Below are 26,084 nucleotides of genomic sequence, written 5' to 3'. Positions count from 1 at the left end.
TTTTATAAATATTTATACCTCTCGTTGACATGTGGCCTAAATGATAGAGGGACTTTATTTTTTCTTCAAAAAATAGTATAGCTGCACTTCTTTACTATGTTTTTTAATTTTTTTTAAAGAAAAGGACTTGTGTGGACACATGGCGCCTTATAAGGGGTCCTTTTTTCATTTTTATACCTATCTTTGACACGTGGAGCCTAAATTACAGAGGGATTTTTCTTAAAAAAACACGTATAGCCGCACGGCTATACTCCTTGTTTTTAATTTTTTTTTATTTTTAAAGAAATGGACTTGTGTTGACATGTGGCATCTTATAAGGGGTCCTTTTTTTCATATTTATACCTCTCTTTGACATGTGGAGCCCAAATGATAGAGGGTTAATTTTTCTTTTAAAAAAAATTAGCATAGCCGCACGGCTAGACTATGTTTTTCAATTTTTTAGAAAAATAGACTTGTGTTGACACCATGCGCCTTATAAGGGGTCCTCTTTTTTCATATATATACCTATCTTTGACGTGTGGATCCTAAATTATAGATGGATTTTTTTTCCCAAAAAAAAAAAGTATAAGGGGTCCTTTTTTCATATTTATACCTCTCTTTGGCACGTGGAGCCTAAATTATAGATGGATTTTTCTTTGTTTAAAAAAAAAAAAAAGAAGTATAGCCTTCTTTCTTTTTAAAATTGTTTTAAAGAAAAGCACTTGTGTTGACTCGTGGCACCTTCTAAGGGGTCCTTTTTTCATATTTACACGTATCTTTGACACGTTGAGCCTAAATTATAGAGGGATTTTTGTTTTTCAAAAAAAAAAAAAAAAGGTATAGCCGCACGACTATACTCCTTTTTTATAATTTTTTAAAGAAATATGGATTTTATGTTTCCTTAAAAAAATCGTATAGCCGGACGGCTATACTATGTTTTTAAATTTTGTATAGAAATAAGCTTGTGTTGGCATGTGGCGCCTTATAAGGGGTCCTGTTTTTTCATATTTATACCTATCTTTGACACGTGGAGCCTAAATTATAGAGGGATTTTTCTTTTTCTTTTTTTTATAAAAAAAAGTGTATAGCCGTACGGCTATACTCCTTGTTTTAAATTTTTTTTAAAAAAGAAATATGCTTCTGTTTACACATGGCACTTATAAGGGGTCCTTTTTTTTTTCATATTATACCTCTCTTTGACACGTGGTGACTAAATGATAGAGGGATTTTTTTTTTCTGTAAAAATAATAGTATAGCCGCTCGGCTATACTATGTTTTAAAGTTGACACGTGGCGCCTTATAAGGGATCCTTTTTTTTCCATATTTATACCTATCTTTGACACGTGGAGCCTAAATTATATAGGGATTCTTCTTTTTCAAAAAAAAAAAAAAAGAATATATATATATAGCCGCACGGCTAGACTCCTTGTTTTTAATTTTTTTGAAAGAAATATGCTTCTGTTTACACGTGGCACCTTATAAGGGGTCCTTTTTTCATATTTATACCTCTCTTTGACACATGGAGCCTAAATGATAGAGGGATTTTATTTTTTCTTTAAAAAAAGTAGTATAGCCGCACGGCTATGCTATGTTTTTTTAATTTTTTTTAGAGAAATAAGCTTGTGTTGACACGTGGCGCCTTATATGGGGTCCTCTTTTATCATATTTATACCTATGTTTGACACGTGGAGCCTAAATTATAGAGGAATTTTTGCTTCTTTTTTTTAATATAATTTTTTTTAAAAGAAATGGACTTGACATAAACCAATTCCCTGTTTTGATAAATAATTAAAAAAAAAATATCCAGAAATTCCATGTACGTTCAAGTTTAAATATGTTATCCAAACAAAAAACTTTACAAATTCTAGCACATCAATTTCTCTCATTTTAAATTCTATAATTACTATTTAAAAAAATGCAAAACCATGTAAGCCTCACATAGCCACCCCCCTTCCCTGACCACCAACCCTCATGGCACGCTAAAGGTGAACATTTGATTTGAACTAAACTGATGAAACGATTAGAGTTGAAACAAACCCGAAAAAAAACCGTGTTGATATGTAAATTCAACATAAGCTCAAAACCCATATATGACCGTTTTGGATTGGTTATTGTTCGAGTTCTTAGTATGGAAAAACCGGTCCAAACCAAAATGGACGATCAAATTAACTCCATTGGAAGTCGCATGTTACGCCCAAAAACATATGGAAACCCTCTTAATGCATTCTGTAACAAAATTGCTAGGTTAACCATGTTTCAATTTAAGCTATTGCAGAAAACTTGAAGTATTTCTTTCTTTTGAGGGAGAGGACTTTGATCAGTAGCTTTTTCGAAAAGAAAAAATAAAATAAAATAAAAAATTATTCTTTAAAGGAAAACAAGGATACAATCTCCACCCCTGAAGATAAATATATAAAAATTGTGTGAAATCCTTCCAAAAAAAAAAGTGTGAAAATTTGTACGGGAGCGGATGTGTTGTCCCCAATTTGGTATCCCCTCTCTAATTATTCAACACATCTTATATAACTTAACAGATGTTTAACTCAACAATGTCCCCTTTTTAATAGCAAAAAGCTCTCCGCAACTAAGATATTCATGTCCATGTAGACACGGCCAAATGCATCACAACATTTGCGCTCGTGGGAATTGACTTTGGCCATTGAAGGCAATATTGAGGGTTTTGAGAAGACTCATGATTGTCGAATTCAGGAAATAAAAGAAGTTATTGGGGACTCGTAAGCATCCTTTGGCATTTTGGTTTTTTTTTATATTTTTAAATACCAAATAAAAAAGTTAACAGAGTTAACCCTTTGCGTGTTGAATAATTAGAGAGGTGACACCAAATTAAGGACAACAGATCCGCTCCCAGTACATGATATTATATATTTTGGTACATTTCTTTTTAAAGAATTATAGGCAATAAATTTATTATAGTACCAAATACTATAATGTGCAAGTTGGTTATTTTGTTGCCATTTACCATTTTTATTGCCTTTTATATCTTGAAAAAACCAACGAATTTTGTTAAACTTGGAGAAATGATAAGTTATTACTATAATTGTAGAAAACTGCATCACTCACGTTATTGTAGCAAACTGTAATTTTTAAAATGTATAAATACACCGATATTAAATACAGAAATTCAACGAGATGGTTAATAAACTTTATCAAACTCCATAGTTAAAATCACGGCATTCTAATTAACACATGCAATGCACGAAGTTTTTGTGAAATGTTTCGACTTGGTAGTTCATTACGCTCATGGCTGCTAGGTGCATGTGTTTTTATAATCGGATAGCTGGCCTCTCGACCCACACTCGAGTGAATGTCAATGTACTTTTTCATTATTCCAAATAAAACTCGAGACTACATTATTATACCATATCTCTAATAGAGGGAGGGTTTTCAAATATGAGTCACACCTGTATATTAGAGATGTGATATTACATATGTGGTTTATTTTCTATAATTATTTTTATGTTATCCTCATTTAAAAAGAGATAGTTGAAAATATAAACATTAGGGATATTGTTTGATGACCTGCTAGCCAATCAGTGTGCCTGAGATACGTGGAGGTGACAAATAAGAGGCCGCCATGTATAACTTAGTTGTTGGCAATGTGGTGGTGGGCTTGTCTGACCTAAACGCCCATTATAAATTTGTTATGAGGTAGGTGTGGTTGTCAAATGAGCGCAGTACCTCTCATACAGAAAAACGGCTCTTCCAAGCTAGTTAGGGTTTCTTCTGTTTGGCTTTCTTCTTGAGAAAAAAAAAATGGAGGAAAATCATAGCATCCTTCTCTTCTTACATCAGAAGAAAGTCAAATACAAAGACTACTTTTCCGTGGAGATCATGGATCAGGTCAATTTACATCGAATCAATGATTTACCAGAAACTGTAAGCCTCTCTCTATATGTATATATTCTATACAGTTGCATAATGTGACTGAAGGATTAATTCTTGGTACAGGAGGAGGGCGTTCTGCAATACAGTGGCGGATGCCATAATCATCGGCCTCGAAATTAACGGTACAATTAGTTTTTACTTATTCAGATGCGTTGATTTTAGTGTTTGAGCATATGTTATAAGAATTTTGAATATGTGAATTTAGAATTGTTTGCTGTATAATGAAAATTTGGTATAAATTGATACAGACAATGAGAGGGTGTGCCAGATGAAGAAAGGGATGCCTTTTAGAAAGAGCTCATCAGTGAGAACTATTGATGCTTTGGAAGTACAATGATGCCGCAAAATCCCCATATTTCTCCTTTGGATGTAAATGTAAAGAGGATGATCATGAGGGAATAGCAAGTGGCAATACAGGCGCCCAAATAGTCTTCCATAAAGATGTTGGTCCTGGAATTTGCAGTTTGGATTTGTTCAATTGAAGCAGATATGAGTTGTCAATACTTGTGGCTTGCACATTTAGTACTGTGCAATGTGTAATTATAGTAATTTTGCTAGCTAAAAGTTCACAATGTGTAATTGAATTTATTTATTTATTCTTATTTAGAATCAGATTGAAATTGCCGAATCAATGATTTACCAGATGTTTGTAAATTTTCTATTAATGTGAAATTGTCTGAATTTATTTATTTTTTACGCAGTTGCTCGACCTAAAACTTGGTACGTTCTTTAAAGATAGTATGGTATGGTAGTTTCAAAATTGGTATTTCCTTCATTCACACATTCAATGTACTGAACATTATGGTATTTCGTATTTGCTTCTCGTTAATGGAATGGAATTGCTCACAGGCTATTGCGTTCTACGGGACGACGTATCTACTTCTCTGCTTGAGTTTCTGTCGAATCCTTTTCTTTAGAAGAAGCTCAAACTCACATATATATGTGCATGTGATGGAGGTGCGGTGAGGAGGGAGGAGTGGAAGCTAACAGATAAATGACTCTCACTATAAGAGACGATTAAGACGTGTTGTATACTCCCACAGCATAGAGAAGTGGACCAATATTTTCTTTATATATTTTGTACAAGGGAATCATCGTCTCTTTAGAGCAATATCCATGCCAAGGACATTGTCATGCCAAATGTAGATGTGCTGTGGCTATTGTTAGAAGGGGGGCTATTAATTGTATCTAAAATTAACAATGGACATGTCTATGGAGGGCACGTATTTGGAATAATGTTGCTCATTTCTACGCTTGTTTTGCTGTAAAATCTACTTAGATTATTTGTGTGGATTAAGAAGCACACATTTGGCTGGCTCTCTTCCTTACCTGATTGTGATGTAAACTCTTTTGAAAATATGTGAGCATGCTGTAATAATCTACAATTGTTTAAGGACCAACGGCTTGTAAGTAAATTTGCAGCGTGGACGTGTATTAGGAGTGATTATAGAATACTACGATAGTATAGTCTAGGGGTGGGCATCTTAAACCGAAATACCGAAACCGTACCCTAACCGCACCGTACCGTACCGATTTCATACCGTTTCATTTGGTACCGATAGATATTCGGTACCGTACCGTACCATACCAATCGAGTATGGTATGGTAGCGGTATCAAGATTTTGATACCGGTCAATACCGTACCGTACCGAATAGTACTCTATTGAAATATAAATTATTTTTTTCATTCTCTCGCTCTCTGTCTCTCGCTTGCCTTTCAATTTCTCAAACGCTTTTGTCATTTATGTTTGGATTGTGTTTGTATTTTTGTAAGCCATAAGGCATAAGTTTAACTCTTTTTGATTGTAAGCCATAATGCATGAGTTTTAACCATTTGGATTTGATGAATATGTTGATGGATAAATATTGATTTGGTTGATTTGGATATTGAATATGTTGATTAGGATTTGGATATTGAATATGTTAATAGATATTGAATATTGAAAATGTTGATGGATATTGAATATGTTGAATCTTTGAATTTGTAACTTAGGCATCACTTATTTTGGTGTTGAATATTGAATTAGTTCATTTTTTAGTTGTATCATTTTGGTACCGAAATGGTACCGATACCGTACCGATACCGATTTGGCACGGTACGGTACGGTACCAATTTTGGCAAACTATAATACCGTACCGTACCATACCGATTCAAATTTCCGGTATCGGTAGCGGTACGGGCTCAATACCGTACCGCATACCGTACCATGCCCACCCCTAGTATAGTCACGTGGTACATGTTGTACAAGTGTTATAATATAAGTGGATATTTATTGATACTATTCCCTAAAAGAGGGAAAATAAACCTTATCGTCCACCCATATTATAACGCGTATACAAGATATACCACATGACCATACTATACCATAATATTCTATAATTTCTCATGTAGTAGTGCTCTATTCGTTGATACACAACGGTCAACTAACAATCTAACGATTTTTTGAACAAGTATTAATAGCTCCATTCCGTTATATGTAGAAGTTTGATTCTGTATACAAAGAACATATGTAAACCCTAAACCCTATATATATAATATACATATGATGCCTATATATCAGTACATTTTATTATGCAAAGATGTTATAACGATGGATTGTGAACCTATGCAGTGCTGCAGGTGCATTTGAAGAAATCTTGTATACACAATCCATCCAAGGGTCTTCATTTGTCCACGACACTGAAAGAGTTTTACAGTTTTGTGTTAAATCACCAATTTGATGTAATTAAATTAGTATGATTCATGATCTGAAAGAAAGAATACTGGTCTTTGTATTTGACTATCTTTTCATTTAGGAAAAGTACACTTGAATTTTCTCCATTTTATTCTCAAGAACAAGATCAAACAAAGAAGCCCCAACTAGCTTTGAAGAACGTCCATACTTCTCTACGAGGAGAGTAGAGCCTGCATTAATTCGACACCCCAGGCCTCCTTGAACTGGGGGTATGGGTCAGGCCAATTACGTCCATAATTCTGTACCAGCTAATTTACACGGGGTAGCTAGGTGAGAAAAATTACACCATATGATGTATAACAACAGATCGCAGATCGAAGAGCAGTTTGACAGGCGCGTAATCCCATAAACAACATCATCCAGTCTATGCCATATTAAGCATTTGACGATCTGATGCCACATTAAGCATTTGGCCTCTGATGCCACCTTCCAAGGTTGCCAATTATGTACTGGGAAGGGAAATGAACCGACCATCGCAAAGCCAAGTCCTACCTATCGCTGCCTATGTGGAAACACAACAGGTTAAGCTGGATGCCAAATGCTGGATGCCAGAGCTCCACACAAAGTTTGCTTGGAGGTCCTAAAATACACACAATTCAATTTAGATTATAAGACCCACAATTTTTAGTCATCATATTAACATAATAGTCTCCTCAAATTAAATACAAAAACGGCATCTCAATTTGATTATAGATGTGCAGAGATCAGTAAAATAAACTGATAGAACATATTCTTATAATTCTGAATAAATTAAGCAAATAATTAAGCTCAGGAATACCATTAATTTTGAGGCTTCTAGCTAGAGTAGCACTCAACTCATCGGTCTGTTGCAAACTGCCTCTCCTTCTGCACAAAAAAGAATCCACACAATCAAGTTGTTAGTATCAAGAGAGGTAGAGCGAGAGAGAGAAGGAGAGTGGAGTTTCGAGATTGTGAGACAGAGATAGAGACCTACATTTTCTGGTAAATCACCGATCCGATGTAAATTTGCATGACTCATGACCTGAACGGAAAAGTGGTGTTTATATTTGACTCTCTTCTTCTGATTTATTAAGTGAAGGGTGGCTTGGTTCTCCACCATTTTCTCTCAAGAACAAAGCAAAACAAAAGAAAACCCTAACTACGAGCTACTACTGCTTGACGGCCCCCTGTACATCATAAGAAATATATAGTGGCTGCGTGCGTGGTGGGTAGGTAGGGCAGACAAATTAGTCACCTAAAATATGCCAACAAATGTATTACACTTGGCAGGCTCTGATTGTGTCACTCCACATATCTCAGGCACAGTGATTGGCCACAGGGGGCCCATGAAACTGTTATCGTAGCTGACTAGGAAACGGATAGAGCCAGCACTACCTGCATGTATTTTTGGATATAGGACAACATTGCACATGAAGTAACCCCAATTAGCAACCTCAATTCATATGGTCTAATTGTTTTGTAATTTGTAAATAATAATAGATAAGACATTAGAAGTATATTGATTTTTCCGCAATAACCGAATACTTTTGTCTATAAATACTGCATATTTGATTCCATCCATAAATCTATTTTCTTCCCTATGAGTTGGGGTTTGTTGTATATAACTTTGAGTTTTATTTTTGGTGTTCAGAGGCTAGTTCCACATAAAATATGTATACATTGTACATTGTTGTCTTTTTCAGTAACTTCATTTCACATGTTAAATAGATAATAAATAACTTTAGAATTATTTCACAAGAAGCTGTTTTTTCCAATGTTCCAACCACTCCGTTTACGGTATGAACAACTTCATTTCACTTAGAGGTTGCTTTTGAAAGCTGCTTTCACAAGAAGCACATAATAGCCTTTAATGAATTTTTCCAATTCCCATAATACCATCATTAATTTTTATAAATCACATCATCGACCACCACCTCCATCACTACCAATCCCACCTCCTCCTCCATCACCACCACCACTACCGTCGCCACCTCCACCACCACCACCACCACCTTCACCTCCACCTCTACCACTTCCACCACCACAACCACCCACCACCTCTACCTCCATTGCCACAACCACCAACTCCTCCACCACCCACCACAACCACCAACTCCACCTCCACCTATACCACGCCCACCACTTCCATTACCATCACTGCCACCACCACCACATAGTTAGTACATAACACTTTCATGTCTGTTTTAGTCATTATCAACAGTTATAATAGTTTTATATTAAAATTTATCAACAACATCATGTCCCTTTTAGTCATTATCCATAGTTACAACATTTTTATATTAAAGTTTACCAAACGATTTTGACACTGTTTTTTATACTAACAGCACTTTAAAAAAATTGTTTACCAAACATGGAACTGCTTTACTTTACAGTTCATTATTTTCAAAGCACAGTAGAAGCAGCCTTTTTAAAAAGTGATAGCAATCCCAAACCGGCCCTAAGTTATTCATGCCTTTAGTGAAAATGGTGGAGGGATTTTACGCATGGTTTTAAGTTATCCGTGCCGCAATAGCATTTTATAGAGACTGTTTTTACTTCTATCTTTAATAAAGGGGTTCCTATCATGCTTTTTTTTTTTTTTTTCTAAAAATGATGGCTTGTATTAAAAAAAAAATTTGTTAAACATTAGCTCACCCATCGCTTGTTCAACCCTTTAGAAATCTAATAGCTCATTTGCAAAACAAATAATAAATAAATGTGAGGTTATGAGCATCAATAGTGAGTATATATCCATTATAGACATGATTGAGAGAAAAAGTTAAGATAGTTTAATTGTCAATCAACGTGTCTAATTCGTATGGATGTCATGTAGATAGAATCTCACTAAATATACATATGAGCAATGCAAGGCATACCACATTTAATACCACTTTGTGTAAGTTGAACCACTCCACAAGATACCACACTGTTTGAATAACATTTAATATCTACTTTTTTTCTCAATCATGTCTATAATGGATTATTTATGGTGTAAATTCGCTTTTTCGTGTTCAAAAATTAGATTCTAAATCTGAAGTTTAAAACCTAAAATTTAGACAATAGAGAGAACTTGAAATTTCAACATGTAGGGGTCGTTTGTTACACAGGATTGACATGGACTGGCTTGGACTAAATTTAGTCTCATGTTTGTTTCATCTAATCCTACTCTTAAATGGGATTGCTAATACTGGGCCCACTAAAAACACCTTATTAGGAGGGGACTAATAAACCCATATGGAAGGAAAGGATTAACTAGTCATATGCTCACCAATGTATAACATCTATATATTATATTGTAATAATAATAACATATATATTATTATAATATACCCATATATTTTATATTATAATATATATATATATACACACACACATCTATGACATATATTTTATATAATATATATAATATACATATGCATATACAAGTATATTATTATTATTATTATATTATATATATACACATATACTGTAATATACATATATATACACATATATACTCATATTATACATATTACATATATTATATATTTTATCACATACAATATACATATGTATGTACACATATTTTTTACAAATTTATAAATAAACCCAATCCTAAATATGTATTTATAAAAAAAACCCAAACACTATTGAAACATAGAAACACACCCAAAATTAACCTCAAAATCAACAATTGTATATTTTTTGGGTGTGTTTATAAATGAGTTTTGAGTGTGTGTAATGATGGGTTTTGGGTGTGTTTATAAAGTGTTTTGGATGTTGGGTTTTTTTATAATTTCAGCCCCCATTTTGAGTGTTTTAGTGAAACTCCCTATATTTTTATTATTATATATGTATATGCATGTATATACACACATACACAGTGGCAGATCCATGAATTTTTCAGAGAAGGGGCAATTTTAAAAGGTTAAAAGTTCAACAACAACAAAATTTAGAGAATCAAATATCCTTCAAATTTAAAAAGTACTAACGTCTTTAATAATTCATGGAAAAAAAAATTAACATTACAAAATGCATATTACTTTATTAAATAAATAATCAAATTGTAATTGATCATACCTCGAGCTGTGCACTATACAACCTCTTCTTCTCTCTCGAGTTTGCTAATGATTATACAAATACAGAGAAAGCCAAATCAGAAATATATATATATATATATATATATATGAAAAAAACATATTATAAAAAAGAAAAAGAGAGAAAAAAAAAACATAAGAAAGAAAAAATAGAAGAGAACAACAACATAAGCAAAAAAAAAATCCCAAACCTTGCAAAAGGATTGGGTCTGAATCTGATTGCCGCAAGAGAGACTTCAACAAACAGAGCTTATAGTTTTGAATTGAATTGAATTGCTCCTCTCCGCTCTTTATTAATATGGTTTATATATATAATATGCTATACTGATTCCGTATTGGCTAAGGCCTTGTGCACGTTTTTTTTTTTTTTTTTTGCCTAGTCCAAAACGACGTCGTTTGGGCCGGGACTTTAAAAAAAAAAGCACGCCTGTGCGCTCAACACAAAGCGCAACAAAAACAAACACACAGCAGCTCATCAAATAGAAAGGAGTTTCTCTCAGGCAAAAACACAAACAGTTGGTGCCCAAACCAGAGGGGCAGAGTGCACCACCACCACAGTGCTTTCGGCGAGGAGGTGCAACCGCACCTCCTTGCGCCTATATGGGTCCGCCACTGCACATACACTTACCACAATTATATCCCACATTTTCATACCACCTTATGTGGCAGATGAAGTGGACAATCACATCAATTAAAAAGTGTCAATAAATCATAAAAGTTAAGAAAACTTTAAATTAATTTTAATTGATGTGTTGTCCACCTCATCTGCCACATAAGGTGGTATGAGAATGTGGTATACAAATGTGGTAAAAGTAGCATTATTCTATATAATATATATATAATATACATATGTATATACACATATTATTATTATTATTATTATTATTATAGTATACCCATATATATATTATATATTATAATATACATATTTATATACACGTATATTATTATTATAATATACCAATATATATTATATATTATAATATCCATATATATATATATGCGTATATACACATATATGTAATATATGTATAATATATGTATACATATATATATATGTATATACTATATATTATAATATACATATATCCACGTATATACACAGATATATATTATATAATATATAATATATGTAATATACACACACACACACACACATATATATATATATATATATTGAAAAATAAAAAAAATGTAGTCCTAGTCCTAGTCCAAGCATACACCAAACACAGGATAAGTATTATCCAATTTAGAACAAGCCAAGCCAAGTCAAGACAAACCCTAAGCATAGTTCATGCCAAGATAGTCCTGTGTAACAAACGACCCAGTAGATTTTAAACTTTTCTTGATGTCAAGTTGTAAATTTTAGGGCAGAGAATGAAAGTACATGTTATATTGAGTTCGTACCTTTTTGTGACGACTTTCCCACAAAGGATCAATTTTTTATGTGTGTGTGTGTGTTTTTTTTTGTCTGACACAAACTTAATTTTTTTTTTTGGGTGGTTAATAGGAACTTAAAAGTTTGATTTTTATATTTTTCCCATTGTGCCAATATTAGCTAGGCTGCAATTTTCATGCATGGGATTAACATGATATAAGCGACAATGCAGGATTCAAACACATGACCTTGAATTTAAGGATAACTACATTTTTCTTTTGCGCTTTTAAAACATTAAAAATTTAAATTCCTAAATTCAAGTGTAAATGGATTTTGTGACTCCAGAAACTCTAGCTGCTCTCTCCCTCTGTGAGTCCTAAAGGAAAACTCCATAGAGGGGGGAGGAGGAAGAAGCATCATTGTCCCCCCCTCCCCCTCATCTCTTATCGTCTTTTCCTTTTAGGTTAGTGGATAAGTTCACTAGAGCGTTTCGAATAAAAAGCCCCTTGTGGTGATTTATTCTAAGCCATTCTTAGATTGATGTTCCCCATCATCCCTTTTAGTCTACGTTCTCAATCAAATTATTCTCCCCAAACCCGCTCCCTGATGTTGCTCATGTTCTCTAAATTTGATTCTACATCGTCTTTGACCAAGGTTGCTACAAATCATCAAATTGTTCTTTGGCAAGGTTGTTGTTTTCATTTATTTGTTAACTCTTATGTGCAGGTAGATCATTGGAAATTATATTTTCTCCATATCTGTTATAGATGCGGTGGTGGGTGTGGCTGGCGCTTCTTCAAGTAGCGGTGGTAGGGTTCGTTTAGGCTCATGGGTTGTTTTACGGTTTGGTTATGTTGGGTTTGTGAGCTTTGTTTGGACTTATGGTTAATTGTGGTGATGTGGGTTAGTAGTTTTAGTGCGGCTTTTGTCCGGGTTAGTTTTGCTTTTAGCATGTTAGTTTGTTTCCCTTTTGGGATTAGTTCTTTAGATGTCTTGTTGATGTCTTTGATTGTACCGTTGAAGTTTATCTAATGAAGTTTCTCTTTGATAAAAAAGAAAAAGAAAAAGAAGTATAAATGGATTCCATAATATGTCAACTAATTGGAGGGAAATGTGTTTGTGCAAATTTGAATATTCCGGGATGATTCTTCTCTCTCATTCGTCCCTCCTTCTAGACTCCCAGCATGATAAAACAAATCATCGGAAAACCATTGGTGTGGTGGTGGCAAATGTCCCTCTAGTGCCTAAGTTAGTAATAACACAGGGTATTTCTGAAAAGTGCAGAGATGTTTCTCTATGGGAGAGATAGGTGGCTTGGAAGCCGAGTAGGTAAGAGAGGTGGTGGCAGCTAGGGCTGGTTGGCCAGCAAATAAGAGTGCTAGAGAGAGAGAGAGAGAGAGAGAGAGAGAGAGAGAGAGTAATTTTAGGGAATTTCATAGTTACCTTATTTTTGTTCTCCATTAGCTTAAATAGATTTTCCTTTCTTGTAATATTCCTTTTCCAATTGAGGGAGGAGTAATTGAGAATTATTCATCCTGATTAATTGAGTTGAGAGAAGTTATGGAAGGAAATAAATAGATTGAGGGAATTTATTCCCTCAACCTAAATAGGTAACCCTCATATTGAATATTTATTAAATCAGAATATTGATTTAAATAAGGGACATTTTGGAAAAAGCAAAAGGAGAGAGAAAAATTTTAAAAGAAGCAAAAATGGACAAAAATACCCTTATTTATTTTTAGATTTCCTAAGGAATCCAATACATTTGCATGTCTTTGATTTGAAAGTTGAGTGGTTTTTTTGTCTTTTTTGAAAAAGCTTTGGTTTTTTCCAAAAGTGAAATTTTTTTTATGTCTAAAACCTAAAAAACCTTTTAAATAATATATTATTAGGGTTTGCTTTTTTTCCATGTGGCACCTCCTGATTGGACGTCGATTTATTTGCTCCCACAAAATGCACGATAGGAAAGATTGTGAGAATGTGAAGGTGAAAATGTCCCACATTGAAAAGTTAAGGGACCGAGCATGAGCTTATAAAGAGTTGGACTACTGCTCCCATTGCCAATTGGTTTTGAGGTAAAATCTCAACTTCCTTCATAGAGAAGATAGCTTAGCCTTCCCCTTGATAAAGAAGCAAATAATAATTTTGCTCTTTGATTGGAATTCAAGTTCGAGGTCATTTGGATTTAAGTCCATTGGGGTTTTGCGTTTACTCGTGTTAAGTTAGGATTGCCCAACAAAAAACTTACAAAGAGATAAGATTGCTATATTCTTAGCATCATATGAAATTATAAAAGCAACTATTGTAGGAAATTACAACACCAAATACACGAATTATCCTTCTTGTGTTCAATCACAGCCGAAGAATCATCAACCATATTTGTTTTACCAATAACATATCGGAATTGCCATTCAAAGAAATGAAAAATAAAATGGTAAAATGGTAAAATGGTAAAATCGCCTTGTTCATTAGTGACCTTTTAAAAAGGAGACACATTCATTGGCCCTCAGAAAACATGAACAAAAATTATTAGTTAAGTGCCCAATTAGTGAGGACCCATCCCTTTATGTGACAACGCTTTTCTCACTGGGAATTCAGACAGAGGAGCGTCTGCTTCTGTGTCTGTGTAAATGGGCATTAGGCTCCTAGTAGGCCCCACAAGCAGCCCATTCACGCCGACTACTGCCCTATCTTTTTAGCAAAGTGACCGCCCAACCACTTTTTCGGCGTTTCCGGTCAATAGTGTATGCTATATGTATAACCCAGGAAAAAATGTCCTCCATGTGAAATTACGATGCTATCCTTTTTTCCATCCTCATTTCTCACTCCTTTTTTAAATGGCTTGTCTTTGTTAAAAGCATCAATGGCTACAAACATGTTTCTCGTGTCACAAAACAGAAGAAAAACTTCCCCAAAATTTTAGTGATAAATATGACAATCTTTAGGGAATCTCCAATGCATCTGAAAAAGGAACATACCATTTTTCTTTTTCACATCTACATGTGCTCAAAAGGACTCCAACATAATGCTAACTTATCGCATCGCGTATTATAATTTAAATCAATTAATAATATTAGGTGGCAATTGCCATTCCTTCTGTTAGATTGTTAATTTGTTAGGTGGCAATTCTACCACATTGCTATAAACCCCATTAACTGCAATTGAATTTGCCATATTCAAATCCAATTGGGATCCGATTAAGTATGCGAATCCAATCCAGTATATAATGGAATTGGATTGATTGGATCCAACAGAAAGCATCTATGAAATAAAATGTACATAGATTGGTTCGGTTTTTCTTTTTTCAACACCATAAAACTAATCAAATCTAACTTAGTTGATTTCTGAAAGTCGCATCCAATCCAATCCAATCCAAAATTCACCTAAAGTTGAAATGGTTAAGTCAGTTTAATCAATTTGGATTGGATTTTGTTCACTGGTATGAATTACTATGAGGATACCCTCCCTATCTAATAAAAAATAAAAAAAAATAAAAAAATTATTAAGGGCGGAGACCATAAGTATTGGAACCAACCAATGAACTCAACCAAATCCTCCTTCGTTTGATCATTCAACGTACCAGTCCTATGCAAAATTTGATTGAACATACACAATGGGCATGTCTAGTATGCAATGAAGTTGTTGCTGCTTATCATCTAAAGAAATTAAAATAATGGAGGGTATTTTCGTCATATAAGACCACAACTACTAATAATACAAACCCATCAGGAAATAATGAATCAGCCAGTGCCATATGTAGACTTCTCATGTCACAAGCTTCATAATTCAATTCAAAAAAGAGCTCAAAAAATATGAAGAAAAATAAATAAAGCCTGAATAATAGGGCCCAAAACTCACCTGTTAGTGCATGTCCGCATCAGACTCTTGTCTCTCAGCCTTATTCAAATTTCGTCATCTGCTAAGCTGAAAAATAAACAAGAAAAAGGTCACCCACTTGAGACCAAAGAAAACCAAAGCTAGGAACCACCAAGGAATCTCTGGTTCTTTGGGTTCCAAGAATTCCTTTCCTTTCCTTCCCAATGAAATTTTCCATCAAAAACAAGACATGGGACAAAGAGGGAATTGCTTATCTTTGTGAGCTTTGAATTCTCAAACTTGGATTGTCACCTCCCTATTGTCTTTGCTTGTGGTTTTCCATTGAATATGGTCCAAAGAAAGGTACCAAGCAAGCTTGGAATCCAAGCTGATCATGTTAAATTCGAGAAGCGGTTGGCGAACCTGAAAACATCTTCTCAGTTCCAGGATGGCAAACACAGGGGAGCTGATTTGAAGAAAAAAATGAAGAAATCTAGATCAATCAAGCTTTCAGATATTGAGAGCTTGAGATCATCACCTTTGAGAAAGAACATATCCCTGCCAGGAAAGCCACCACCACCATCTCTCAATGTTCCAAACACTGCAGCTTTTCCTCAGAAGCAGCCCATGAACAAAACAACTTATGGCTCACCAAACTATATGAAGCCCACCAGCTGTTCTGATGCAAGGAAGGAGCAATCCCAGGTTAGTGTTCGAAATTCTCCGACTATATATTCGGATAGAAAGAACGAGCACCGAAGAAATTCGAGCAGTTCAAAGCTTAGCTCTGCTTCTAATCATAAACCAGAAAGAACTTCAACAAGGACGTCTAGTTTGAAGCTGGTGAGAACTTTAATAAAGTCACCCAGTTTTAAGCCAGCAAGAGGTTCGGCCAAAAAATCTTCCAGGGTTGCTCTTTGTGCAGATATGAATGTTCAGAGAGCAACTTGTTCTTCAACACTGAAGGATACAAAGTTTCCTGATTATCTGGTGATTAATCCTGGGGGAACTGAAGCTGAGGGGACTTCAGTCATGAAGGTTTGCCCATATACTTACTGTTCTCTCAATGGCCATCATCATTCACCTGTGCCTCCATTGAAGTGTTTCTTGTCTGCAAAAAGACGTTCGTTGAAGACCCAGAAGATGATGAAGTGGCTAGCTCTAAGTCCACGTGGAACGAAGCAATCTAATGATGGAGTAAAAGAAATTGATTTGCAGAGGATGTTGTTTGATGACAATGACAAAAATGCTGATCCTATGAAACATGAAGTGGGGTTGGATTTCTTTGTTGAAATCTATGCTACATGCAAGGAAGATGATACTGAGGAAATTGGAAGGGAAGCTGGAGCTGATCTTGTAGGAGAACAAGATGATTCCAATGGTGAACCAAATGATGCACGTGGTGAAGCAGCAGAAGAAAATAATGCGAACACCCTAGTTGAGGAGAATCTGTCGGATAGATCACCGCAGTCTGAGAGTGACTCTGAGGCAGAAAGCTTTGAAGGCTTTGCTGAAGAAGACCAAAAAGAAGATATAGATGAATACTACAAAGCTTTGTTGGATCAAGAAGAAACTGCCATGGGAAGTAGTTCGAATGAGAGCGACTTTGAAGAACTTTCAAGCATCGAAGTGCATTATGCCAGTTCTGAAACTACTGACATGGAGTGGGAGGAAGGGCGATTGTCCACTGGAGTGCTTGATAATAATGAGTCTGGTCCAAATGCTGGGTTTTCATCAATAATTGGAGATGCTGATATGCATGAAGAACCTCTGATCAAGTCTGATGCAATTTCTGGTAACTGCAACGATATGATAGAGGATTATCATGAAGTACTGCAAGGACTTTTGGAAGAGAAAAACCAGTCTTTTGAGGGACAACTCAATGATGGTGGCGGCAGTGAACGGGATGACACTAAACAGAATTTTGAGATTCAAGAATCTGAACAAGGGTATGACAGATTGAGTTATGACCGACTTTCTTACGGCGATGATGCATTCGAAGAAGACAGTGACCTATCAGAGACAGACTGCATAGAGTTATCTTCATCTTCAGCAGAGGAGTCGATTGAGGAGCTAACAAAAACTGGTGTGGAAATTCAAGAGCAGAGTGGAGTTAAAGCAGAGGATCATGACATCAATTCTTGCCTTGGAGATGTTGAAAGCAACTGCACCAGTGTGGAGACTGATGAAAGTTCAGGTAACCAACCCAAAAATACATTTCAAGATGATGAAACAAGTACATTGACAGGAGACCAAGTTTCTAATGCCTCTAGGGATATGAGGGAAACAGATAAGGCTGAAACAATTGAAGGATGCACCGGGAGCCTGGATAAAGAGAACACGGAAACAGATCAAAATGTTGCAACCAGTAACGCTGTCTTGTCACAGGAACTCACTGCAATGGTCGCTGGGAATCAAATGGAAGAGACAGAGCAAGCTGATGACTCCAAATCATCAGAACAAATCCAGCTTTCTGATGAAGATGTTTTCAAGATTGAAGATCATGAAAACTGCAAGAAGACTGAACCCTTCAAGCTTAATGATAGTGCTGAAGTTGGCAACCTGTCTGGCAGGAAGTACAAGAAGCCAAAAATTTCAACTTCCATCGAATCTGAGGATCAGGGTGATTTAAGGCTGAACAACAGGTCAGGTCTCTCAGAACACAGCACAGGAGAATCTCATAATATGGAAGTGGAAAACAATTCAGAGCCAGATGCAACAGAAACTTTCATGGCCAATAATAGCATTAGCCCTGGGCTGAAGAGAAAATTTTCCCGTGGAGAAAGCAATGCCAAGCAAGAACTTCCCGACACCTGCAACTACAGAAGAGGAAGCAAATTCAAGAGACTTAGCGTGGATGAGGAGGAACAAAGGAAGTACAATCCAAGAGAACCAAATTATCTGCCTGTGGTTCCTGATCCTGAAGCAGAAAAGGTTGACCTCAGGCATCAGATGATGGACGAAAAGAAAAATGCAGAGGAATGGATGCTTGACTTTGCACTCCAACAGGCCGTAACAAAACTTGCTCCAGCGAGGAAGAAGAAAGTGGCATTGCTTGTTGAAGCTTTCGAAGCAGTCATGCCAGTGCCCAAATGTGAAACAAGTCGCAGGCATACTTCAGCAGCCTTCAGTCAGGCAAGGCCTATGCAAGCTTGTAGCTGATGGCAGTTACTGAGGTTAATATATAATCACAAACTCCAATACCTTCTGATATTTGATTCTTATAGCTATTCATGACTTCATATTGTTGGTTTCTAATAAGAAAGGGAATTAATTATCATATTGTTATGCAGGTGAAAAGACTGCAATATATGCATAATAAGTCACTGAATTAGGAGGTATTGATACAGCCAGCCGGACAAGAGAAACTACGGGACCAGCAGAACAACTGACCTTTTCTCGGCTCCAGTCTGGTTTTCTGGAGAGAAAGGAAGCAGCTTCATGCAGTGATGATTCGAATGGGGGTTAAACTGTGGACCAGTCATGCTGTTTCTCCTAAGCTCAGTGGATGTACTACTAATGTACCTTCGTTAGCAATATTTGTAATGACAGTTTTAATACGTATCGTGTTGAGTTGCTACAATCAGATGTTATTTGATCTATACCTTGCCCGCCACTGCGGGGGCACTTACCTCCAAGGACATTTACTATGGTCGTTTAGTATTGATGTGAAGTGTCAACTGATTCCTATGTTCATCTCCAATGCCCATGTTAGCAAAAATGACGGAGAAAACATATTTAAAGCAGCTCATGCATGCTACAACTATTGTAAAGTAGATTGTACATTGCTTCTATACCGAAATGGCCTGTTTTACTATCACATTGTAACAAGAAAAATAGGGCAAAAATGATGATGGGATTCCTCACATCATCGTCCCTCATAATAAGATTCACAACAAGATCATACATAACATTACAGACCAAATTGACAACGTTTCTTTTTTTCTTTTCTTGGTCAAGAAATTGACAATGTTTCTCAAATGTATAATTCCTATGACAGAATACGACCGGCAGCTTGTGGTGGAGCAAAAATTTTCAGACTTTTAATTACAAATATCAAATAAATATTAGAACACTAATTTCCTACCTATCTAGATGTACTTTAATTGCAGGAGATTCAAGTAGAAGTGAACGTAGTTCTGCAAAGTGATTTCTTAGACCACTACGGTCTGGTATTTGCTCTGGCAAACCAGCTTCAAGGGAACTGGTGTCAGCATTCTCACTCTGTTCTCTAGCTTTTTTGTCCATGATTTCATCATTAAATAATCTAAGGGCGTCTGTTGTTGAAAGAGAATGCACAGATTCACACAATCCCTGCAATCCAGTTATTTGGTCTTCTGTTCCAATCAACTTCTCCCTTAAACCATCTGGAAGGTTAGCCAAAGCACTTCATGTAGGTTGAAGATACACCAGCATGGGTAATGAAAACATAGTTAAATAAGATATACATAAATTCCAAATAATACTTCTGCAAGAGAGAAATTACTGTAACAAAATTCTTTTCTTTACATTATTTTTCTACCTTGTAACACCTCTGACAAGACCCCAGTTGTACCCAACAAGGACCGATTGCTTAAAGCCGATATTGAATCCCTCTTGCGAAGAAGCTTCTTTTCCTGCTATAACACCCTCACGGTAACCCACCTACATATTTATAAGTAGTTAGAATATATTTAAGAGAACCACTTGAATTATGCAGGTAAAACAACTAAACACAAGTAATAATGAAATTAAATCCAAACTGTCAAACAACCGTATGGTGTTGGTTATATCTTGTTTTCTCCTCTATCTTCATCCATTCCCCTGTCACCTCAGATGTATCATCTAATTCATCAGAAAAACCATCACAAGAACCATCTCCATGACACAACTCAACCCTATCAAGGTCTGCAAAACATTAAACAACAGATTTCTTAGTACAGAAAACAGCAAGACTACAGCAGTTAACTTTGTTGTGAGTATTAACTTCCTCAGTCAACTAGTATCAGACAGAATACCCACTTCACAGAGCGCATATGCATGTAAATTTACTACAGTGTGTCCACTTCACAGAGCACAGATGTGTTTTGATTAAAAGGAGTTCTTTGATGTACATTTACTACAGTGTTACAGGGTAAATGTAATAGATGCAAATATAAGAATACTCTCTTATCCAGAGTGTCTTGAAGTGATAAGCTTTAAGGAAAACAAAGATTTATGTAGCTCACCAAGTATCCTTATTGTAGCAAAGAATGAAGGAATCTATAGCAGAGGCTCAAATTACACAATGTTGTTTAGGCTCTAATAAACAATGTGGGTTTTTTTTTAAATTTAAAAAAAAAACTAAGTGGGTTCACCAGTTAACACTATGCATTTACCTACCTAAGGCTGGCAATAACAAGAAGAAAAAAACGAGGCAAACCAAATATAATCTATTGATCACTGTTATACGGAAAAACAAAGTGCTTTTAACCATTTAAATACCATGCAAATTACTTTGTTCACTGTTCGCATTGGATGTAGGATCCAATTGTAGTTTTGATAGCTGTAAACTTTCTGAGTAGAGCTCATCAGCAAAACGGCCCTCCATCTGTGTGTTTATAAAGGAAACAACCAAAACCATAATTACAACTGGGGCAAATGCTGAAGAATATTCAGGTGTTCTAGAAACAAATTTTAGCCAAAACAAAAAAGTACAAAAAAAGAAAGAAAGGAATGTGTTAAAAAAAAGTATAGAAATATAGGAAAAGGAATGTGTTCATTGGTACGATCATTGTAGATTTAGGAAAATTTTCAAAACACTACACGTTCAACCTATTAATATTATGCCATGCCCTGTAACTAAGGATTCTCTTATGCAGAATTATACCATCTTATAAATTATGGAAGCAAGCACCAAAAACATTAAAGCCAAACAGAACAAGAAACATACAAAAAATTTAAAATGTGGAATAATAGAATGCAAATGCGTGGTGGGACTAGTATCGAAATGCACGGCACACAAACAAAAAGAAGCAGCAGCCGAAATCAAACTACAAAACCCAGCAGCAAATACCCACGGAAGTAGTAGCCATAACTGAAAAGCTCTGCTTCCCTCAGCATCCTCCCATTCCAAAAAAACCAAAAACAAAAAAAGGAGAAGAACTGAAGTAGAAGTCGAAACAGAGTTCATTATTAGAAGATGGATACAAACACACATCCAACAATAAGCCAGTACCCATATATATGTCGCTACAGTAGATATGGATTCTACAAAAATTAGAGAAGAGAGGAAGCAAAAAACAGAGATAAGGAAGGAGAGATTCAGAGCACACAGTCAAAATTGTTGAGGACAATTGCAAAAATCAAAGAGGTGGAAGAAGGAAAAGAGAGGTATCCAAAGGGAAAGACCAGAAAAACTTGCCTGGGTCAAGATTCGAAGAAGAGGAGTCGATGTTGAACGAAGAAGAGGTGGAGTCGCGAACGAGAGAGAGGGCGAAGTCGCGAACCAGAGAGAGAGGCGGAGTCGCGTGTTCAGTATAGCGAAGCGCTTATTTCTCTGTATAAGGAGAACGAGTGAGGGGTATTGGATTCTACAATCCCATTTAAATTAGTCTCCTTTCTAACCAAACATGGGCTTCAGGTTCAATTTAGCACAATCCTATCTAATTAGTAACCGAAAAAAAATCCAAAAACCAACCTCGAAAGACCCCCAAATCAAAAGCACAGCCTGTAAACAGAAAATTCTATCGAAAAGAGAAAGGTGAGGAGGAAGATGTAAGAGCTCACCTGGAGAGAGAGAGAGAGAGAGAGAGAGAGAGAGAGAGAGAGAGAGAGAGAGAGTATGTGTGGGTTGTGGTTGGCGGTGGTTGAGGGGCGAAGGTGGGGTGGCGACGCCGTCAATAAAAATTTCTCGACTGTCACTTTTTCATGGAAGAAGTCGTTGCTTTTGATCGGCCGAGATTTCAAACGAGCATAGCGTTGTTAGATTTGGCAAAAGTTTACTTTCGGTCCTGTAGTTTGTCGATTGTACTATTTTGGTCTCTAAAGTTTTAATTTTGTTAATTTTATCCTTATAATTTCAATTTTTATCAAATTCCTCCAAATTTCTCTATGTGCCCCCCACATTGAGGTTCACTCGAGCCATCTAACAATAAAACACAACCTAGAGCTCTTCCCATTCACTTTAGTGCAATTCTGGGCCTCAGTGTGTCTTAACAAATTTACTTATCTAGGTTGAAATTTGGGCAAATTGGAAGGAGTTTTGGAGGAATTTGGCTCGATGTAACACCCCGACCCCAAATTTATCCCATGTTTAATTAATTTGAGTGAAATTAAGAATTTACCTATGGAATAGGGGTATTTTAGTCATTTCCTTATCCGAAAGGAGTTTGAGAATTCCGGTTATACTGTTGCGTAGAGAACGGCGAGATGAGTCCGTAGAGACGTAGTGGGCTTAAATTGGAGCTGTAACGAAGAAGTTACGGGCAAAATATCACCAGTGGCAAAATCGTAAATATTTTGAAATGGGTTTTGGAAGACAAAAAGCCCTCATCTCTAAACAGCAGCGTGTTTTCGCCTCCACCGCTTCCTCCGCCACCATTCGAGGTGGTGTTGGTCTCAAATGACCGGCTGGTCTTCCGCTTTCAACCCCACCAAGCTTGAAAGCAGAAAAGGACTTTCAAATCGCTGATTGGACGTATAAGGTATGGATTTCTACCTATTTTTCACGATCTAGCTGATGGTTGTAGGATTGCATCGATTTTGAGCGTAGGATGTCTGATCTTCGAATTGGATTTCAGCCGATGAATCCGCCATTCCGCCACTTCAGTTTTTGGGGTATGCCTGCCCAAGAACAAAAGTGACTCCAAATTAGGAGTATTACCTAGGTAGGAAGTTTTCCGCGATGGTATTGAGAGAGGCATTTTGTCCCACTGTGATTCTCTCGATGTCACGAGCACGTAGGTGTGCTCGGATCTCATTTTGGGTACCGTCCCGAACGGATATCGCCTATCGCATATTTTTTCGCTAGGTTTGGACTGTTGGATGGTCCTGAAGTTATAATATGTTGATCTACTAGGATCGTATAGGATTTAAAATGGAGTCCCGGATACTCTGGAAATGCCAACCCTAGGGTTAGGGTTTTAGTGACCGTCCGATCGTGAGCGATCCGGACCAAACTTGCAAGACATGTGTCCTGAGTGACCGTTGCTTTTGATCATATTGTGATCATGTTGAGGCCTTTAAACCCGTGGTCGATGAGAATGTGAGAGGGCCACGAGCACGTAGCGATTGTTAGATTTGGCAAAAGTTTACTTTCGGTCCTGTAGTTTGTCGATTGTACTATTTTGGTCTTTGGATTAGCGGCTAAAGTTTTATGATTTTGTTAATTTTATCTTTGTAATTTCAATTTTTATCAGAATTCCGGAGAATGTCCAAATTTCTTCATGTGTCCCTCGTGAGGGATTATGTGATATGTTGATGAGTTCTCACGTGTCGTGGGTTTATCCGGCGTGCGGATAGGTCTCATACGTAACTTTGGATGTTCCCTTATGGTGAGATATTGTGATTGTGTTTGGTGTGTTGTGATGGATAAATCCTAGAATGTATGAAATTGTATGGTAGTAATGGTTTATTTGATATTAGGAGTCAGGATGGATACGAAAGAGCTACGTGTGGCTTGACTTAGTAGGGTACGTAGCCTGAGTTACTAGGTGCAGCCACAGATTAGACCCCACTTAGGTGGTCTTATTGAGATTGGTTCGGACCTCGTTGTTGGTCCCGAAACTTGGTTGAATTGAGGCTTGTCCTGTGGACTAAGTGAGTGAAGGGGTGCATAACTAGATTTTGAATTTGTTATATGCATGTTTGATGCATTAAGTTATTTTAAAAACATTGTGGGCAGTTCTGCTAGAATAATTTGAAGGTCGGAGGCCATTTGTGTAAATTGTATGAGATTATATTGTGCATGCTGCCGGTTGGGTTATAAAATGTGTTTTAGGTGGAAATTTTGAGAAAATGTTCAATTTGAGAGAGGCAAAGTCTGGCCCTTAAGGAGGACATAGATTTGGAGGAATTTGTCCTGCTCGAGTTGACCAAAATACCCCTCTATGTGAGTGACACATGATCATAACTTAATAGAATTGAGAGGAATAATGATAGAAATTGAAATGCGTCCTTGAATTGCTTTGACTTGAAAACTACAAGTATAAAATTGATAAAATTGAAAACTATAAGGATAAAATTGCAAAAATTGAAACTATAAGTTCCCAAGTGGTAAAACTCGGCAAACTACAAAGACTAGAAATGACTTTTTGCCGTTCTATTATAAGGGTAAAAAAAAGCAAAAAATTATAATTTTCAACCAAACAACAATTTTACCCAAATAAACACCAAAAGTTTTCCTTTCCATAATTGTGATTTTAGATATTAAATAAAAATAAAAAGTGAATTTTGATACAATATTCCATGGTTATAATGTGGCAGCATTTTGTGATGGTTTGAAAAAAAAAACAAAAAACAAAACCAATTGTGATGGTGTAGTTGCAACGGCTAAATGAGATGTGACTCAAGCTGTGTCTTGGGGCGTTTTTCAATTTTTTGAGAAAAAGTCGCTAGAGTAAAGCCATGTGACATTGGTTTGCTGATAGATTCGATTCCTTAGGGTTATTATTGGGGGAGTATTTGTGCTTATTTTTTGTACCCCATTGATGGGGTGTACCGTAGCTGTGATTATCTTTTGTACCCCATTGAAACCTGTATTGGGTTCTTGTTTGGGTTTGAATATGGGTTCAAGTGATTGATTGCCTTTGTGACTATTGTAATTGAGCCTTTCGTCATATAGCAAAGATATTTATATTGCTTGGCAAAAAAAAAAAAAAGAAAAAAAAAAGAAGAGAAATTTTGTAAAAGAAGCCAAAATGGACAAAATTACCCTTATTTATTTTTGGATTTCCTAAAGAATCCTTTACATTTGCATGTCTTTAATTTGAAAGTTGAGAGGTTTTTCTGTCTTTTTTGAAATTTTTTTGGCTTTTTCCAAAAGTGAAATTTTTTTTTTTTACTAAAACCTAAATTTACTTTTTTTAAAAATACTTTTGTTTTTTTACTAATGGGTCTAGTGGAAAATGATTTTGACTTCCAGACTAGTGGTTTCAGGTTCGAACCTTTATGACACTGTGGTAGTGTAATGTTTGTGTGTCTGGGGTACGGTCCGGTCTGATTTTTACCTCACATTGGAACCGGTACTATTTAACTAGTGTGGTTCGGTCTAAT

The 26,084-nt window shown here is 36.0% G+C and overlaps 2 protein-coding genes and 2 long non-coding RNA genes across 7 annotated transcripts; 2 read left to right on the top strand and 2 right to left on the bottom strand.

Moving 5' to 3' along the window:
- Positions 1–3,678: 3,678 nt before the first annotated feature.
- On the top strand, positions 3,679–4,517 carry LOC103330590 (uncharacterized). The gene is made up of 3 exons (XR_513993.3): positions 3,679–3,876; positions 3,949–4,007; positions 4,134–4,517. It is a non-coding gene; the product is annotated as an uncharacterized LOC103330590 (long non-coding RNA).
- A 2,117-nt stretch (positions 4,518–6,634) lies between these two features.
- On the bottom strand, positions 6,635–7,742 carry LOC148916695 (uncharacterized). The gene is made up of 3 exons (XR_016127329.1): positions 7,576–7,742; positions 7,399–7,466; positions 6,635–7,200 (listed from the first exon to the last, which is right to left on the bottom strand). It is a non-coding gene; the product is annotated as an uncharacterized LOC148916695 (long non-coding RNA).
- An 8,166-nt stretch (positions 7,743–15,908) lies between these two features.
- LOC103344175 (Plant calmodulin-binding protein-like protein) lies at positions 15,909–19,453 on the top strand. Its single transcript, XM_089052059.1, has 2 exons — positions 15,909–19,027; positions 19,145–19,453. The coding sequence occupies exon 1, from the start codon at positions 16,200–16,202 to the stop codon at positions 19,011–19,013; it is 2,814 nt and encodes a 937-aa protein (XP_088908185.1). The 5' UTR covers positions 15,909–16,199; the 3' UTR covers positions 19,014–19,027; positions 19,145–19,453.
- A 187-nt stretch (positions 19,454–19,640) lies between these two features.
- LOC103344035 (uncharacterized) lies at positions 19,641–22,769 on the bottom strand. 4 transcript variants are annotated; one of them, XM_089052061.1, is made up of 5 exons: positions 22,635–22,769; positions 21,315–21,424; positions 20,605–20,738; positions 20,374–20,495; positions 19,641–20,238 (listed from the first exon to the last, which is right to left on the bottom strand). In XM_089052061.1, the coding sequence occupies exons 2-5, from the start codon at positions 21,418–21,420 to the stop codon at positions 19,935–19,937; spliced, it is 666 nt and encodes a 221-aa protein (XP_088908187.1). In that variant the 5' UTR covers positions 21,421–21,424; positions 22,635–22,769; the 3' UTR covers positions 19,641–19,934. The 4 variants fall into 4 exon arrangements, with proteins under 4 accessions (XP_088908187.1, XP_088908188.1, XP_088908186.1 ...); XM_089052062.1 differs by having other exon boundaries at positions 22,639–22,725; XM_089052060.1 differs by lacking the exon at positions 22,635–22,769 and adding an exon at positions 22,234–22,370 and having other exon boundaries at positions 21,315–21,420.
- Between the last annotated feature and the right edge of the window lie 3,315 nt (positions 22,770–26,084).

The sequence above is a fragment of the Prunus mume genome, linkage group LG5, assembly GCF_029339155.1.
Source record: "Prunus mume cultivar Tortuosa linkage group LG5, ASM2933915v1, whole genome shotgun sequence".
Classification (NCBI taxonomy): domain Eukaryota; kingdom Viridiplantae; phylum Streptophyta; class Magnoliopsida; order Rosales; family Rosaceae; genus Prunus; species Prunus mume.
This window is presented reverse-complemented; position numbering and strand designations above follow the sequence as displayed.